The sequence below is a fragment of the Alosa pseudoharengus genome, unplaced genomic scaffold (genome assembly GCF_046254945.1).
Source record: "Alosa pseudoharengus isolate Yale_2024_CS ecotype anadromous, Long Island Sound unplaced genomic scaffold, YU_APseudo_1.1 YU_APseudo_1.1_scf_6, whole genome shotgun sequence".
NCBI classification, from domain to species: Eukaryota; Metazoa; Chordata; class Actinopteri; order Clupeiformes; family Clupeidae; genus Alosa; species Alosa pseudoharengus.
In genome coordinates, this window is record NW_027468848.1 from 20,446,713 (window position 1) to 20,465,123 (window position 18,411).

Genomic DNA, 18,411 nt, shown 5'->3' on the forward strand with positions numbered 1-18,411 from the left:
GAGAGGCTTTGTTTGTGAATGGAGTTTTACAGATGAAAGGATCTGAACTGCTATTTGAGTGCATTGACCCCTTTGTAGAAGTGCTCAGCGAAGGGCTCTGGTGTAGCGTGACAGCACCTAGCCTACCCACCTCATCCCCGACAAATCCCTGCTTTGTGAAACTAAACTGAACTCTTCACTCCCAGTTAGACTTTGTGTTGATGAGACAAAACCGTCCTCTAAATCACAGCGACAAGGGATGGAACGGCCATAAGACTGCAGTAAAATCCACAACTCTGAAGCCAAGTTCCCCTGATGGCCAAAGAGAAGCGGCCCTATGCACGTACTGCCACAGGGTGATTCATTCTGCACCAGCAAACAATCTGTGCTAATACACCGCAGACACAGTCTCAGGTGCACACACACACACACACACGCACACACACACACACACACACACACGCACACGCACACGCACACGCACACGCACACACACACACACACACACACACGCACACGCACACGCACACACAGAGACACACACACACACAGACACACACACACACACACACACCCACACACACACACACAGAGACACGCACACACACACACCAATTAATTTCAGGAACTTGTAGCCACTTCTTTTCTCAGGCCCTGCTGAAACAAAGGTTTCATAGCTGTACAGAGGAGTTCACTGTGTTGGGATAACCCCCTTGACCACAGGAGATTTGCTGCCAATGACCCCTACAGTGCAGGGCAGTTTTCACAGACAGTTCTAGAGGCTGAAAGGTTCAGAAAGTAAATGTCACGTCATGTTGGTGTTGGATGTGTGGGCAGAGCCACCAAATTTCAATCATAATTAAGTGGCCCATATGTCCAGCTCTTGGGTAGACAGTGCTGTTTTCTACTCTGTAGCATTGACAAAGATGTGAGTCCATATCAGGACATGGCAGCGTTGGCCTACTTCTCAGCTACTTCTTTTGAATCAGGAGTGCAACGTGTTCAGCTCAAGAGTGATAATGATTTGAGGCTACAGTCAACCAGTTACTCTCAAAGATAAAGTTACAGATAGATAGGCCTACAAGCTAGAAGCTTTGTTTTACCATTTATTTTGTGAAAATGTTGCTAACACCCTTACAAAAATAACTGCAAAGTACAATGTAGTAGTGCAGTTTAATTTCCAATTCTGCATTTCTGCAGTACAGTGCAGTGCAATGCAATTCTCATGTCCAAAATACTGCATACAGAGCCCCAGAGGACCATGGTGGGAATTATCTTTTTAGAGGTGGGAATTTATTTTAAAGCCCCTTTTGCACTCCCTTACAATGCTTTTGCGTTCCCTTCGCAATAATTTTGATTTAGAAAACTTATTAGCCTGACCCCACCCACCTAGATCTTATTTCAGGGAGATCAGGGAAGCTAAATACCGCATAGACCTCGAAGTTCGCCTACAAAAAAGCTGCTTTGAGATCCGCGGCATCTTGCCATTTCAATTCCTATGGGAAAATTTTGAATTGTCGCACCTGTTAAACTCTCGTGTGGACAAAGAAGTCTGAAATGCAGATGTTTGCTCAACACACTTTTGTCCTCTACATTCGAGTGGGTAATGTGATCTTCTAATCTGTACGTTAAGACGGCAAACTTAGATTTGTGCTACCCCAGAGCTAAAAGCACACAACTAATTCACACAGTGGTCCTTTGGGGGCTCTGTAGCCTACATATTCTGCAAGGAATTTCCCAAAAACCGCAGTTTTGACACTTGAACAGCTCAAGTATCTTGTAATTTTGTTCTTTATTTCTAATGATTTTCCAATAAAAAACCTATTTGACAAAAACAGATTAAACAGATGTTTGCCCCTGTGTCCTTGAATTTCTACTAGTAGAGCAATAAATCAGGTAAGTTACATTTACATTTATTCATTTAACAGGTGCTTCTATCCGAAGCGACTTATTATGTCAATTATGATTATTACTCATTACCTTGCGGAATTGAACGTGTAAAAGGCTTCCAAGGAACCCATATTACGCTACCACGTACACAAGTTCCAAGGAATACCAGGCTTATCTGGTTACACCTCAAACGGACAGAAATACCCGTATGTTTGTGTGAAAGAATACATTTGTACAGGTCAGACGAAGTTTCATTAAGAGGCAATGTCTAGGAATAGTCACAGAGGGAGCTTGTGTGCTCATTTCCTGTCGCTTAAAATTTCCCACATTGGTGGACTTGAGCAGGGGGTACCGTTGGGAATAATGATGCCACCGTAGGCCTATGACTTATGGTATGAGCTCATTTTCAGCGTCCGGTGGTTTCACCGCTTCTTGACCTGTAAGGAATCTTGCCAATTTATAGCTGATCGATCAAATGGGTCAGATTCTTCTGTTACTTCATGAACTATCTAAATATCACTATAATTACTATAATGTATAGGCTTCTAATTAATGCGACTACTACAGCAACTCACTCTGTTTCGCACTTTTAACATAGCCTAAATAACATTCCACATTACTTTTTTTCATCACCCTGCGTAATAATGTATTTCCAAGCTGAGCTGGACATCCCCAGACGCATGATCATGCAGTACCACGATACCGCGTATCCTGTCATCGCATGAGCTTTGTCAGTCCTCTCTGGCTAGTGGCAACTCTTCTCGTGTACATCTACAGTAATCTGAAGACTCACTCATGCTGTACTTTTCCATTGCGCAAGCATGTCGTGAGTCTGAATACGCTTAGGACTACATTTGTAATGTATTATACGCCACCTCGTGGACACATTTTTGTCCAAGTCCATACGGTCTAAAATTGGAGACTGACTAACAGTAGCACATCTTCAATCAATCAATAATGACAACTAAATGCAAATAAGGTAATTTGCAATAATTATTGGACAATAAATGTAACAGGATAATCTAGGGAAATATTTTTGCAGAAATATTAAAAAACAATGGTTCAAATGGTTAATGTATAAGAAAAAAAAAACATTAATTGTGCAAAAAAGTGCTTCTGAAAGGGCTCTTCAGTTCATTGTGTGCCTGTTGTTAGATTCGAGGACTTCTTCAGAGAGTGTCGAATAGTCAAGAGTCATGCAAAAAAGTAACTGTAGATTTGTATGGCGCCAATCAGTCATTTGCATGAAAGCTCTTGGGATGGAAAGACCTGAAAACAAGAAATAATTGGCGTGTTGTCTATGTGGTCGCAGGTCATGTGATACAGTGACTTTGCTATAATTTAAGTATGGCATTATTTTACAAGAAAGATTTAATGGCTTTGTTTCTCTCTGTCTGAGAATAGATATTATTTTAATAGTAGGCAAAATAGAACTTCACAGTTTGGCATAGAAACGATACTCTGTTTCAGTTTTACCATCACTCCAGAGCCTGAAGGAGAACTCTCCCTCTGAACAACTTTTCAGTTAGGCCTATATGACAAATTTCAAGAAATATAAATAGAACATGTTAGCTTTAGAAATAAAAGTGCTATGTATATGATATTTTTCCACAACCAGTCCATGACCAAAGTCTATGGTAAGCCTATGCAGGTACAGTTTCATTCATCTGTCCTGTTTTTCCAATGCAAATAAATCACCATACATGCTGTATTGCAAGTCTTTGCTAGTCCCTTGGGGAGGGATATTGTCTGAGCAGCGAAAGAGAGTGTACTGCGTTAATTCCGAGACGAGAGAAGGAAGATGACGACGATGGTGAGCACCACCATGAGCAGGACCGTGGTGGCCATGATGCAGGCCCGGCAGGGTGGCCTCTGCGCCTGCCTCCGCAGCATGGCCAAGCAGCCTCTCCCATGCTCCCGCTCTTGGCCCGACTGCTCCCCGCCGGCTCCTCCACTGCCACCGCTGCCGGCCGGCAGCCCCACGTCCAGCGTGTGGCTGACCGTCCGCGCGGCCAAGGGCGGGACGCCCTCGTTGGGCCGTTTGACCTGCAGGCGACCTTTGCTGCGGCTGAAGCGGATGCTGTAGACGCGCTGCATGGCGGCCGGCAGGTAGGAGAGCACGGTGGAGTCCGTGTCCAGCTTGGGCAGCCCGAGGTTAGGCAGAGGAGTGTGGCCGCGGCACAGCGGGCACTGGATGGAGTTGGGCTGCGCCGACTTGACGTTCATGCGCGCGAGGCACTCCAGGCAGAAGGTGTGCTTGCAGCCGAGCATCTTGGGCGTGCGGAAGACGTTGTCAAACTGGCTGAAACAGATGGCACACTCCAGGTCTGGAGCATCTTCATCGTCCACAGCGGAGGGCGGGAGATCTGGCTCAGGGTCAGGATCCATGGTTAGATGTGGAGGTTGCAGAGGAGGATGTGTGTGTGTGTGTGTGTGTGTGTGTGTGTGCAAACAAGGAGTCTTAGCTGAGGTGATGTGGTTTCATAGGCAAAGACATGACACCACTTCTAATCTGAGAAAGAAAGCAAGATATTATTAGTTATTTTCTGTGGTCTCCACCTAACTGGATGACATTCACTGTGTGCATTAAAGGAAACCTAGCTCGAGTTGCTGCAGTCAAAAGCTAGAGCAGTCAGGCAGCTACAGTGCTACACTCTGGGTTTTAAAGATGCCCAAAGTTTTTTCATACCAACAGTACTAGTTCTCCATTAAATAAAGTTTCTTATAAGGAATCATTTAGTGGTGAATTACATTGATTTAATGTTACACCTCGGAGAAGAAAAGTTAAATGACAGTTTACTTCAACATATTAGTTAAGCTGTTGGTTTCAGAACAATCAGCAGCAAAGTATTGCAGATGGCATTTATTGGTGTCCATTCTGATGACACTTGCTATAGGACAATCTGGTCAAGACTGAGATTGTACAGAATGGATTACTTTCTGCCATAGTTTTCACTGTTATCAGCCAACTGGGATTCAGATTTGACTTAATATCTGTTTATGGAGACCTAGAGGCCCACACAAACATTGCAGAGTTATGTAACAGGATCATGGAGCAGCAATGTTTGTGGAGCCAAGCTAATACTAATCTTATCGGTGGGTAAACTATAAAGAGCAGATTGACATGTTTTACATAATCCAGGTAGTGGCTTGTCTTATGTCATGAATTCAGAATAGCATAGTTCAGGTAGGTCACATCACACCCATCAACCTTGGAGATCAAACAATTATTCATGCCCCTTAAACTGATAATCCATTTCCAACTCATATCAAGGTGGTTCTTTTTGATACTTGCTCTCGATCAGCCATCAGCCCTAAACTGGACCTCAAACCCAGCACTATCTCCAACTTCCGTGTTGGTCTGGCTCTTGGCCTACGGAGTCATTTCTAAACACCTTAAACATATTTTGTGAATATGAGATAGAATAGTGTCTCTCAATGTTTATTTGAACTAAGTTGGAATTGTCTGGATTTTGGAGTCTTGCTTCTTGTCCTGCTCTATCCAAGCAGAGAGTATATACAACCATGGAATAACAAAACGGCACCTCACATAACACTACAGTGCAGACTGTTTATAAACTGGATTTATGTAAAAGCGCTCTGGCTGAAAGGTACATTCTATCAAGATAACATTGTAGGTTTTGTTCATATTCATGAAAATTATTATTGGATATGATATTTATCTTTTGAAGATAAAAAAAACCAGGAAGGTAGTTCAAAGGGACTTCTCACAAAATATTACATCTAGATCTCTGTTCTCTTTCATACACAAATTTGACTTGGAAAGATTGAAAATGAAATGCAAAGCAGTACTGCAACATTATAAATAACAATAACAAGGAATAAGAAACAATGAATGATAATGTAGTTCAAATGTTGTCTTAACACTGACTAATTTCAGTTTCTGAGGCATGTCACATTCAACTCTCTTTTTAGTTTAAGTGATATTAAAGGGATATTTTAATGATGCAGTTGTAACCTATTTTTCAGTCTTAAATATATAATTTCCTGTTGTTTGACAGTGGCCTTTGAGAGCTTCAGAACGTGAATAAAGGTCTGAGAATGTATGTATAGCGTCATAAAGTGTATCCTTCTCTCTGCGTTACCCATGTCCATTCTTTCATCTGTGCTGACCCCATGACAATAAATTCCATGAGCCCCCACTGTGTGTTTTGGATGGGAGATAAATTCCATGAGCCCCCACTGTGTGTTTTGGATGGGAGATTAATGAGGCCCTCCTTCCCCTCTTAAACATAGAAAAACTGACTGTGTGTGACTGGACGTTAACTGTAAGTCTCTCATCACCTTTTCTGGAAAGGGCCCAGACAGTGAGAGCAGTGGTCAGCATGACCAAAGCAAATCTTTCGCAAACGTGAGAAATTGTTACTATTTAAAGAATCTCTTTGGAGATTAATGATATACACATGAAGATGATACGCATGAAGACTTCCTGTGACAGTGTAAACAATAGATAGTCGTCTGAGTTCATCCCTGTGAGAGTGTAAACACTTATCTAAGAGCTGAGGAAAATATTCATCCTTAATGATGACATCAAAGATATGAACGTAGCTGTGTGCACGGAGCAAAGTTATTATAGTTACCCAAAACTAAAAATAGCAGTGAAAAACATTTCATTAACTGAAATAAAAATAAAAACAATTGTTAAAAACATGAAACAAAGTAAAACTACTGAGCAGTGCTACACATAGTAAAATATGGGTATATTTAATTTGTGGAAAGGCACTGTACCAGAGTCTATAGTCTAGAATTATTATTTTCTTTTCATTTAATCATATTTGATGCATTCTTTCATCCTTCAGCACCCATAAATCAATGCTTTCCTCACAATACCTGAAAAACTAAAACAAATACCTAAACTAAATAATGAATTTATTTCTTCAAAATAAAAAAGTACTTATGTGCACATAAAATTCATAAAATAATAAAAAAAATATAAAGACTGAAAACTAATGAACATTTCAAAACTAGAGAGAGTTTGTGTTTGTGTGTAGGCCATGTGTGTCTAAAATAGGAACATCCATTAACTGTCCATCACCTACACAACAGGTGCCTGTGAAAACTGCTAGCTGTTTCAGCCAGTTAGCCTTCATACTGATTAAATCTGCTGTCGTTAGACTAGGTAGGCTTATGTCTAAGGTGATTATATGAATGAATCACTTCATCTATTATGCATCATTAAAAATGTATCAGGTCAATTACATGTCTCTTAAGTCTTGGCTCATTATATAATATCAGTAGAGTATAAGTTAAATTCCTTATTATCACTGGGCAGTGATATCCAACCTGCATCTGACCTATTTATTTGTTATTTATTTGCTCAAGGGCAACAGGTGTAGAGGGAGGAAACGCACTGATCATTCACATCGCCATCCACAGTTTTCCTGCTGGCCTAGAGGGTTGAATTGGCGACCTTTCAATAACAAGTCTGCTTCTCTAAAGCTGAGTTTGTCTTGCAATTGTAATTCTATGTGACTTCCTATTTCAGTTGTTGTCATAAAAACAGAATAAGTGGCGTGGTGCCATTTTGTCCTTGTAGCCCGAAAATGCCACAGACAGTATAGACAGGGTGAAGCCAAAGCATTTGATTGCCTTGTACCGTGACTGTATTTTGCATAGAGGAACTATTATGATATGATATTGTTGTTGGATAAGTTTAATTTGGGTAATTCCAGCATATTATACTGCATTCAGTCTGGAATACACTGTAACAACAGAAAATATAGTGACCTTTGGGTAATGTGTTGATACTCATAAGTGTGATAAGTGTGTGAGGAAAAAAAGTCAAATAAAAAAAAAAGTAAGAACTCATTGGTGTCATTTTGCATTATGTTCATGTTATGTTCAAGTCTATGACTACTACAAAAGAAAGGTGTTGCAGTAGCTGTTTACACAAGATATGACTATCTGACCCACATGTTAGCTCTATTGCCATATCATTTCACGGATCACAACCACTCCCATCCCAAAAGGAAACGTATGGCTAAAGATTAAAAGTCCAGCTCCATCACCTTTTCCCCCCTTAGCATTCGTCTTATTTCTTTAAAAAATATCAACAACAAAAAAAAAACACGTCGACTCACCATCTTCCTCAAGTCCTTCCCTCATTACCTGCTGTGTCCAGTCTCAGGGTCGTGACGGGGTCCTCGCAGCCATGAGCTGCCGGCCCAGTGGAAGACTGAAACGGACTGCAGTCTTTCTGAGTGCCACACTCGCCAAGCCCAACACAGCACAGCACAGCCTCGCTATCTGATATCTTTGCCTGCTGCCTTCATGCAGCAATACAACATTTGAATACTGGAATTATTAGGAGGAAACCTGCACAGCCTAGTCAAATGACGTACTGTGGGAGGTTAGGTGTGTAAACTTCCCTCAAGTCGAGTCAAATGGGAACTGGGGTAGCCGCAAATGGAACAAATGAAGCGACAGGTGAACTTTTTTGGCACAATTACTAACCAGACCTATTCCTTGCAATACTGAGCCTGGTATATTAAGTTTGTCTGTTTAGGTTATTTACTGTACTGTGCCCATGATCTAGTGTACTAACTACAGTATAACATAGGCCTACAACAATCTCCAAAGTCTGTAACATACTCATGGTCATAGTCAGGTGAGATTGTAAGAACTGAACATAGCCGATAAGGTGAAAAATAGGTTTCAGAGTGAACAACTAAATACTAAAATGGCCGTGTTTGTCTGGTAGATCTCTGATCTTTAGTGATGTAAACAACAACAGGAAAGAGAGTGTAGAGCATCCTGCAATATAACCTGCAATATAAACACATCAATAAACAACAGACTACAACTGACTTGGCTACACGTGTATGAAATATTTGATTCATGAAATACTACTTTTGATGAAGGTATTTGGAACAAATGAAGTCTATGTTGAGCAATAAATTAATTCAAATAAATGAACAATAAATGTTTTATTCTATTTTGGTAGTATCAGATATCAGATAGTATTCAATGAACTGACACAACAGTCATGTGTTCTGCAATAGAAACTCAAGCTTCTGGTTTGAATTTTAGATGAATGGGGTGTTTGTGACAGAAATATAATGCCAATATTTACAGATCTCGTTAGAGATTTGCCAATATGATTGGTATTTAGTTCTTTTCCTGATGAAAGTTCATCTCAGTGACCCACTGGGCATCTGTCAACGTGCCCCCTTCCTGGTGTCATAGAAGTCTAAGCTGTGATGTTAAGCCTGGCTCAGGGCACAGGATACTCTTTCAAAGCAATTTCCTTCACCCAAACCTCAGGCTGTAGAGAGGGATCCACTCTGATCCACAGTAACTATAGGGGAAGCCATTTGGAGGGTTTGTGTTCCTGTGTGTGTGTGTGTATGTGTAAATGCTTGTGAACATACTTCACAAGCTTTCAGTAAACACAGAGCACTTCTGGAAGCCACACAGCTGCTGTTTCATGCAGAATCCATGGGGACTGCACACCTCTCCACCTACCTATACTGTTGCGTAGTCATTCTGTTTCTGTTTCAGTAAAGCAACTTTCCTCCACGCAATACGATGCGCTTGATCTAGTCAGATACAGCCCCACAGTGCTGTTAAGTTCACTTCCTTGACCCGGTCAGCGCGTGACTCAACTGCTTTTACGTTGGAGGACTTGCGCTAGTGTGTCTTTGCGTGAGACGGACACACTTGGGGTCACCACGGATACCGAAAACAGCTACTCTGCTGTTGTGTTGGTAAACGGTTGTTTAGACTTGTCAATGCTTCGGTGTTGTTTAAATTCAGCAGCTGTTCCCGACTGCGTGAGCACTGAGGTCAGCCATAAATGCACTTTACACAATAACACTGGGCAAGGGGAAACAGTGAAGGCAAAAGCACAAGGCCAGGGTTTCCAAAATAATTTACCAGACAGTGTATACATATACACACACGCATACACACACATAAATACACCAAAAAGACAGAGTGAGTGAGGACATACAACGCAAACAGGCCAGAGAACTGCTCTATTCACATTTTTTTTAGTCACAGTTTTGATTTCGGTCACTGAGCGGAAAAACTGAGTGGTACGGGGTGAACGCCGCTTGGCAAACTAAAATAAACACGAATTATCCAGGGCTGCGTGCACCAGTAACTCAAGACTGACCAGGGACAAGTGACTATTGGTCACAGGGTTCCCACCCATTTTCATTGACATTTTATTTCCATTTGTTTTCCATTTGTTTTGCAGCCTACACATACACAAATTGCGTACTTACTCCGGATGGGCCCTATTTTTCAATGAAAATCAAGTTAACTGAGTGTTTCCATTCATTTTCGAATAGGGTAGTTAGGCCAAATTCAAGTGAAAATTGTACAAGGAAATATTCATTAGTACAATAGTAATTATAATTTCATTACATGTATTTACCAAGAGAATACATTTTAATTACAATGAATTTACAGAATTTTATTCCAGACCTGGAAAATGGAATTTGACTTGTCCAGGATTTCCATGATCGTGTGAACCCTGTGGTCAATTTGGTTTAGTGAAATATCAAAACCAGCAGACAATATTGCTTACAGTGGGAACATTCGAAAGACAACCAGCATCTTTGGTTTGGTGTTTTCCAGAGAACAACATTGCATCTGTGCCCTTAACATAACACAAGGAGACAAAGCCAGTCTCAATATACAAATTGGTAACGAAGTCTGACTGATGGCTTTGTTGCTCATTAACAATATTACATTCTTTAAAAATGACATCAGATTCTCTCCTGTGTGGCCTGGTTCCTTGTTGAGCCAACTGAAGCTTCAACTGAAGCTTTGTAGCTTTAGCCTGCTCAGCGGCAGCCATCTTGCTAAAAAGCTCCCTCTACTATTCATGTGATTCAGGCTCATCTCCTCATTGTCCCAGAGAAATCACAGCAGTTTATGAGCAGTTCTCTTCCCCTGCTCTCATCACAGTTTGTATTCCCTGAGTCTCTGAGCATGAGATGCAGCGTTGCCGGGGGTTTGGGGGGGGGGGGGGGGGGGGGGGGGGTCTACTACACACCAAGGTCAAGGTCAAGGTCACAGACTGAACAGAGTTCACCTCCTATGAGCACCCTGGGCCCGTAGGCCCACAAAGCACTCCCAGGGCACGGGCCAGCGGGATCAGAACCTGGCCACCTCCTTCAGGTTGAGGGTGGGCAACTGGCTCAGCTGGAGGTGGTGCAGGCCGCCGTTGAAGCTGGCGCAGAGCAGGCTGCCCATCTCCGATGGCGCCAGAGAGACCAGGGGGCCTGCGCCGTCCATGGTCAGGGTGTAGAGACAAGCTGAGTAGAGCATGGGAGTGTGAGAGTACAAAATGTAGAGTGCGAGAAAGGAAAGAATATACAAAAGAGATAGAGAGAGAGAAAGTATGAAAGAGAGGCATTATCCTGATTTGAATGCTATTTTGCCTACACAGCTAGAACAACGCAAGCAGTTTTACAAGTTTGACGAGCAGTTACTTTTAAGGAATAGCATGCATGGAGGACTGTGTCCAGTTGTGGACTCAAAAGGTTTGTTACCATCTAAGTGTGTGTATGAGAGAGAGAGAGAGAGAGAGAGAGAGAGAGAGAGAGAGAGAGAGAGAGAGAGAGAGAGGGAGAGAGATAGATAGATAGATAGATAGATAGATAGATAGAGAGAGAGAGAGAGAGAGAGAGAGAGAGAGAGAGAGAGATCTATAATGACACACAGACACTGAATGCTTTGGTTACCTCCAGTGTTTTGGTCCCAGAGTTTGACAGAGCAGTCATGGGAGGACGAGGCCACCATAGAACCGAGGTCGGGGCTGGGGGGCAGGAACACGCAGCAGGCCGTGGTCTGCAGGTGACCACGGTACTCCACCACCTTACAGCCGGGCTGCCTCAGGTCCCACAGCTACACCAGGGCAGTGTAAAGGGACAGTGGTCAATATTTTATCAATTTGTAAGCAGAAAAAAAGATTTAATGGCATGACAAAGCTTAAAAGGTGCCTTTGCAATATTACCTTTAAAAGTGCAACAAGTAAAACTGATTGATTATTCTCAAGAAATCACTTTACAGGCACCATCTTTAGATTTAACTGGTATCTTGTGAACATGTGTGTAGTGGCAGAAACTGAACTTTCAAAATCTTTTGAACATTTTGTGTCTGTTATGTAATTTTTCAACGTCTAATACACCAGCTGTTTAAAACACTATCAGCTGTTTTCTTTCTTGAAACCATTGTGTCCTGTTTCTACTTTAACTGCTAGTAAAAGCCCTGGGTGCGTTACTGAGAACAACAAAATGTGGCACCATTTTGTTTACATCCACAAATTGTGCATTCTCTAAAGCAGGAACTTGACCACATTTATTTCTCTTCTGTTTTCTCAAAACAACAGTCACACTCTGCAATAACACATAGTAGCGTAGTGCAGACCAGTTGTTTTGAGTGTTTTCACCACCCTACCATTTTCACAAACTGTAACTTTGAATAATATGGGACTAACAGTGCTCTCCTGTCACAAAACTACAGCTGATGTAAAGCACAAATAACAGACTTACCAAAACAATCTACAACTCCTTTCACAATTGCAATTTCACATCATGGGGTTGGCTATATACTCTATATACTATGTAACATCACAACACAGACAGCCATTTAGTGTTTAGCAGAAAGGTCATTGAAAAACAAATGGCAACACACACACACACACACACACACACACACACACACACACACACACACACACACACTCTCACCGTGGCCTCACAGCCCTGTCCCCCAAAGCCATTGCTGCTTGAGAGCACATGGTAGCAGTCTGGGGCGATGTCACAGTGAGTCTGGATGTAGCGCTTGGATGGAAATGCGTTGGTGATCTGCCATGTACGACTGTCCCACACCCTAAAGATGGACATAATGGTCAGTGAGTGCCCCAATCCCACATGGGGTCTACAAGGGTCTATACAACACTGATTCACATAGAAAAGCATTTGGAATTCAGTGCTCATCCAAAAATGGAGGTCAATGTTGGATACAATATCTCCCCTTTAGAACCCACCTCACTGTCTTGTCTTCAGACGTCTGTACAATTGTGGTACCACCAGGAACCCAGCACACATGAGTGACCTGAGAGGAAGATATATCAAGATGGACTTTTAAACAGAATACTTCCCTCAAAGGTCTAAAGTGCTAGTGTGTTCTTTATGGGGTCAAATGTCTTACCATGTGTTTAAAGTAGGGCTGTCAATCGATTAAAAAAAATAATCTAATTAATTACATACTCTGTGATTAATTAATCTAAATTAATCGCATATATAATTTTTGCTGTGAAAGTATTTTAAATATTTAAATTCAAATGAATCATTGAATAATCAGCATTAGTGACATTAAAGTTCAAAAACTCTTTTATTATTATTTTTTTTCACATACAAGGCATTTCAGGCCACAGATATAACCTAGGGGACACAATGAAAATTAATTAACACTCCCCTCAATGTCAACACTTATTTCTTTGGATTGATGTGCACTATATTGTGTACTATATATTGACTGTGACTATAGAGTTGATAAACTCCGGTGATATGCAAATTCCTTGCTGCAGACATTGCAGAGGACTTTATTTTCAACACTTTATTTTTTATCAACATCATCAGGCCATTTTTTAAAAGTAAATGTTCCAATCAATGATCCAGGCAGCACGTTTTCTTCTCTCTCCTTCATTTTACAGTCTGACTAGAATGGCTCGGGGTCAAAGGTCATACGGAATCGATTAATCTGCACTAATTTTTTTAATCAGTTATTTTTTCTCAAATGAATTAATCGAAATGAATCAGTTATTTTGACAGCCCTAGTTTAAAGCTATTGAGCTATGATGCATTATGGTAAACTTAGCTTATATGTAGTTTAAAACTAACCAGGTTGCGAGAGATTGTGTTCTTCTGGAGACACTCTCCAGACTCAATGTCCCAAAGGCACATGGAGTTGTCACGTGACCCAGTACACAGCTTTGTTCCATCTATGAGAAAAAAAAAAAAGAAAAAAAAAATATTAAATCCTCCTCTCTGTGTCTGCCTAAATGTTTTTTGGTTTTATTTTTTCACACACACGCACACGCACACGCACACGCACACGCACACACACGCACACACACACACACACACGCACACACACACACATTGAGCACACCTGGACTGACAGCCAGTCCGTTGACCACCAGTTCATGCCCATAGAACTCCTGGATGGGCTCTGCGTCACGGCCCATCTGCCACATGAGCGCACTTTTGTCCCTGGAGGCACTGAAGAGCCACGTACTGCCAGGTAGGCAGCTCACCTGGGAGGGAGGAGCAGGAGAAACAATAAAATGTCAAATTGCAAATGCACACTGACGCCAAAAGCCACTTCAAACAATAAACGATTTTTATATTGAGGAATACAAAAGTCAGCAAATCATTAGCTGATTAAGACTGAGAAAAAGAAGTGCTTTATATTTCACCATTTCATTTATTCAGGACACAATATTTTTTTCCATAAGGTTATATAAAAGAGTCAACTTTTGACAGCCATTCAAATGCATTCAAAACTATTGAACTTTCAAAGTGTTATTACATATCAAACAATCTGATAGAAGCCAGTCAATACGGTCAAGTTTAAACATGAAGTAAATGTGTGATTTTTATCAACAGAGGTACCTTATAGACTTATCTTGACATTATTTTTAGGCTGTTTGTCCTCACAAAGTCATAAGAGCACCACAAATACCTTTCATTGGTACCACTGACTTGTGATATAACCATCCACACATAACGAACATAACATGATATCTACTGTGTTTGAGAGTGTCAAAAATAGTTGGTGGAACAACATATTTACATTATATTCATCTGTGGTTTGGTTAAGGTAAACTTATCCTCCAACATTTCTTGAATTTCCCCTGGGGATCAATAAAGTATCTATCCAACTATCTATCTATCTATCCTGGTTTGCATTATTTTTGAATAGGGGCCTAACCAGGGTTTCCTAGTCAAAATAAAATGTTTATATGGCCTATGATGACATAGAATGAATGATGACATGTGAATATGATCGTTATAGCCCATTCTCATAAGTTCTAAACCAAAGATTCTAGAGCACTACACAAATCTTTGGTCTAAACCACAGAACACAAAAATAGAGCAACAAATCACGAAAACGACACACGAAACACGAAAAACAACACTTTTGGTTACCTTGGTGACCTCTCTGGTGTGACCATAAAAGGACTGGCATCTTGATCCTCCTTTCCAGTCATACACAACAACTGCCTATGACATACAAGTGGGTCAAGGGTTGGTTGGCAGTCTTGGGTCTTTTTAAAGGAACACGCCAACATTTTGGGGAATTAGCTCATTCACTGCTACCTGGGCGAAGTGATTTGCACCTAGCACCTGAAAACTCCCAGTGTTACTACTGCAAATCTCAAGTATCAGTGCTCTGCCTGAATGAGAACATAGTTCCAAGTATGTACAGCTCTGGAAAAAATTCCGACACCACTGTACATTTTTCTGATCCAATTTCTGATTCAATCCTACGGTTGCTGAGTGACATTCTAATGAGTCATATTCAAATTTGCAGTGCTCTTAACTTTTAATATGACCGTCAACTCATTTGAATGCACTCAGCAACCGAAGGATGACATCAGAAAAATGTGCAGTGGTCTCTTAATTGTTTCCAGAGCTGTATATGCTTAAAAAATTGCTGTGTCTAATTTTACATTGCCATTTGTACATGTTGTAACTATACAAATCACAACATGTAAACGTTGGGGGAAAATGTTGGAGTTCTTTTGTCACTTTTGGGAGCTATAGACTAGTTGGTTCTGACCACCTTAATGATCAAAGCTTGGCTAGGCTAACAGTGGGTGCTTCAGACTGATTTACTGCATGCACAGAGACGAGAAGGGTATGTTTCATCTTATCTATCTCTAGGGGAGACGGCGAATAAGATAATTTCATTTCCAAAAACGTTAGCGTGTTCCTTTAAGATAAAACATAAACATTTTGAAAATTGTTATGTTCATGCTATACTGTATGAACTATAACAACCATTAATCCATGCAAAAATCTGCCCGTGTCTTGATGTTAGCCTTTATCACATCCCAACTAATGTCATAGCTGCTCAATTCCTTTGTCACACACCATCACACACATTTCCTTTTTTGCTTAAATGCTGCTGTGGCCACTGACCTGATCGCTTCCTCCGGACACACAGAGCTCAGGGGCAAGGCTGATGACACAGTTGACGGCATCCGAGTGTGCCGGCTCATATTGCACCACCTGCGACACTGGCGGGCCCTCGCCCGCATCCCTGCCCGCTCTGCAGCGAGACACCGAGGAGAGGGAAACAATTTACACGTATTAACACATACACATACACACATGCAGACACACACACACATGCACACACAGACAAGAGACACAAAGACACAGACACACACCTGTGACATACTTGGTGTATTCAAAAACCAATGTAGGTGAATATTTAACATGAATTTAAATCACTGGTGAATATCACTACTAAAACTGCTTTGACTGTGAAGTGTACACAAAAGGAACCTGTTCTCTCCTCACACACCAGTTACAGACACTAGTGGAGAATAATAGCACGCTATTTATCTGCCCTTTCTAGTGACACAATTCAGACAGCACAGGATTATCCAAGTAGACCCATACTGATCATATATAGAAAATCATTAAGCATTAAATCATTACCCAGTTTAACAGCAATGTGGTTTATCCACATACAGATTGTAGGCGCTGGTTCGGGTCTGAACAGCTGGTAAGTGAGGGCCTCACCTGTAGCGGTCAGAGCGTTTGCGGAGCTTACTCTGAAGCTTCCCCATGCCTGACGCTCAGAGGAGCCAGGGTGCAGCTGCACGATGAGGACTGGGCACCACCAACCACATGGGCACACCACAGCAGTAACAGGCTAGGCACCCAATACAGGGAGGATCACAACAGAACCACAATTAAATGAATACAGTGTGTAAACAATCAACAAGCCAAAAAAAAAATATATATATATATATATATATATAGTATTGTGTTATAAGCCCAGTACACACCTCTTAAATAATCATGTGAGCCAAAACAGTTTCTGTAGAGCCACGGTCCCCGAATGGCATTCTCTGGGGGGAAATGGTATGACTTTGGTATGACATAACCAAACAACCTGTGCAATGGATACTGACCAGATTGCAAAAGAAGATAGATAGCATGAGGGGAAGACATTAAGTTAGCTCCAGAACATAACAACACATTTGAACAGCGAGAACGCGAGCAGGCTGCAAAATCCTATTACAATGAATTAGCCTACTGCCACATCGAATTAAGCCAAAGCATTAAGATGGCAGTTCGACACCGATCGTGACACATTTTCGTACAAAAGCAAATGGAAACAAATAACTTAGAACGCATTATACAAGAGATTCTTAACGGAGGGAGAGGTCGTTCATATTTTTGTACCGTAATCAATATTCGCGGCTTCATGCAGAGATGTACAAGGACAGACAAGTTAAGCAAGAAGATGATCTCGTAGTTATGGCCACAACCTCTGTGGCATGCATGCACACTTACAGTGTCTGCTTCGATAGCTTTAACCACCTGACATCTAAAGATACGCTAGCTACCTCAACTGCTAGTTATCGAGTGTAGCTAACGTTGTTGTTTGTTTATAACATAAGGGAGTTTACTAAGGGTGGCTCACATTATGCATCACTTCAATTTAGAACATCAACAAAGTCATGTTTTGTGTTAATGAAGTTAAGGCAAGAATAACGTTACTGTTTGTCTCTTGTCGAATTGGAGCGAGTGGTTATAAAGCAAAGAAGAAATGTACAGCCTATAGGCGGGTGAAGCTATCTATTTAGCTAACGTTTGACAAGTTGCAAAACTAAAACTAACCATATCTTGACTTACCTCAGTAGGACAGTGGTAACGTTACCAAGAGTGCTAGCCAGCTAACAAGCTGGACAGCTTCATAGCGTGTCAGACAAGAAATCTTCCTCGTTGCATTTCCTTAGTTGCATAACAATTAACTAATTCAAGAAAATTAAAAAGAGAACAAATTATCTGCAATCAAGTCTGTGTTCTTCAGCAACGCGCGCATAATCTCTAAATAAGAACTTTCTTGTAGAACTCAATGCAGCTCGACCAGGGAGTGTTCCTCACTTTCCTTAGCGACGCTTTCTTCGTAACTAGGCTAGGTGTAGTCACGTGGTAGGCTACAGAATACAGCGCAGGGTGGGGTGAGGCCATAAGTGAGGTTGACAGCAGCAAAACAATAGCCAGCTTTTTGCAAAACTGATTTCCGGTTGTACCCCTTCAAATGCAAAGGGACTACTCTGCATCCTACAGTCTGAAATAAGATCACATGTTCATGCCAACTGATACTGATGCCAAATAATACGCATCGCGTGCTCTGTGTATAATGCGATACACTCAAGCACGAATAGGTCCACCTGATGCCACTGATAAAGGTCGCATATCAGTATAAACCCACCCAACCGTTGTTGTTTATAATCAGTAAACAGAAAACCTTTTA

At 41.3% G+C, this 18,411-nt stretch overlaps 2 protein-coding genes across 3 annotated transcripts; both read right to left on the reverse strand.

Moving 5' to 3' along the window:
- Positions 1–3,248: 3,248 nt before the first annotated feature.
- Positions 3,249–8,144, reverse strand: LOC143106314 (RING finger protein 225). The gene is made up of 2 exons (XM_076270580.1): positions 7,971–8,144; positions 3,249–4,381 (listed from the first exon to the last, which is right to left on the reverse strand). Exon 2 carries the CDS (start codon positions 4,255–4,257, stop codon positions 3,646–3,648), a length of 612 nt encoding a protein of 203 aa, XP_076126695.1. The 5' UTR covers positions 4,258–4,381; positions 7,971–8,144; the 3' UTR covers positions 3,249–3,645.
- A 2,737-nt stretch (positions 8,145–10,881) lies between these two features.
- wdr31 (WD repeat domain 31) lies at positions 10,882–18,032 on the reverse strand. Of its 2 annotated transcripts, none has more exons than XM_076270062.1 (11): positions 17,787–18,032; positions 16,934–16,996; positions 16,665–16,797; positions 16,056–16,185; positions 15,060–15,134; positions 14,020–14,164; positions 13,749–13,849; positions 12,893–12,960; positions 12,594–12,735; positions 11,586–11,748; positions 10,882–11,156 (listed from the first exon to the last, which is right to left on the reverse strand). In XM_076270062.1, exons 3-11 carry the CDS (start codon positions 16,709–16,711, stop codon positions 10,996–10,998), a joined length of 1,032 nt encoding a protein of 343 aa, XP_076126177.1. In that variant the 5' UTR covers positions 16,712–16,797; positions 16,934–16,996; positions 17,787–18,032; the 3' UTR covers positions 10,882–10,995. The 2 variants fall into 2 exon arrangements, with proteins under 2 accessions (XP_076126177.1, XP_076126176.1); XM_076270061.1 differs by having other exon boundaries at positions 16,934–17,054.
- Between the last annotated feature and the right edge of the window lie 379 nt (positions 18,033–18,411).

Bases quoted from the DNA above. Each gene is read 5' to 3' on its own strand.
- LOC143106314 (XM_076270580.1), bottom strand. From the start codon at position 4,257: ATGGATCCTGACCCTGAGCCAGATCTCCCGCCCTCCGCTGTGGACGAT.
- wdr31 (XM_076270062.1), bottom strand. From the start codon at position 16,711: ATGGGGAAGCTTCAGAGTAAGCTCCGCAAACGCTCTGACCGCTACAG. The intron at 13,850-14,019 runs GTGTGCTCAATG...TTTTTCTCATAG, and splicing joins CGGACTGGCTGTCAGTCCAG to ATGGAACAAAGCTGTGTACT. The intron at 11,749-12,593 runs GTGAGAGTGTGT...GCCCTGGTGTAG, and splicing joins GACAGGGCTGTGAGGCCACG to CTGTGGGACCTGAGGCAGCC.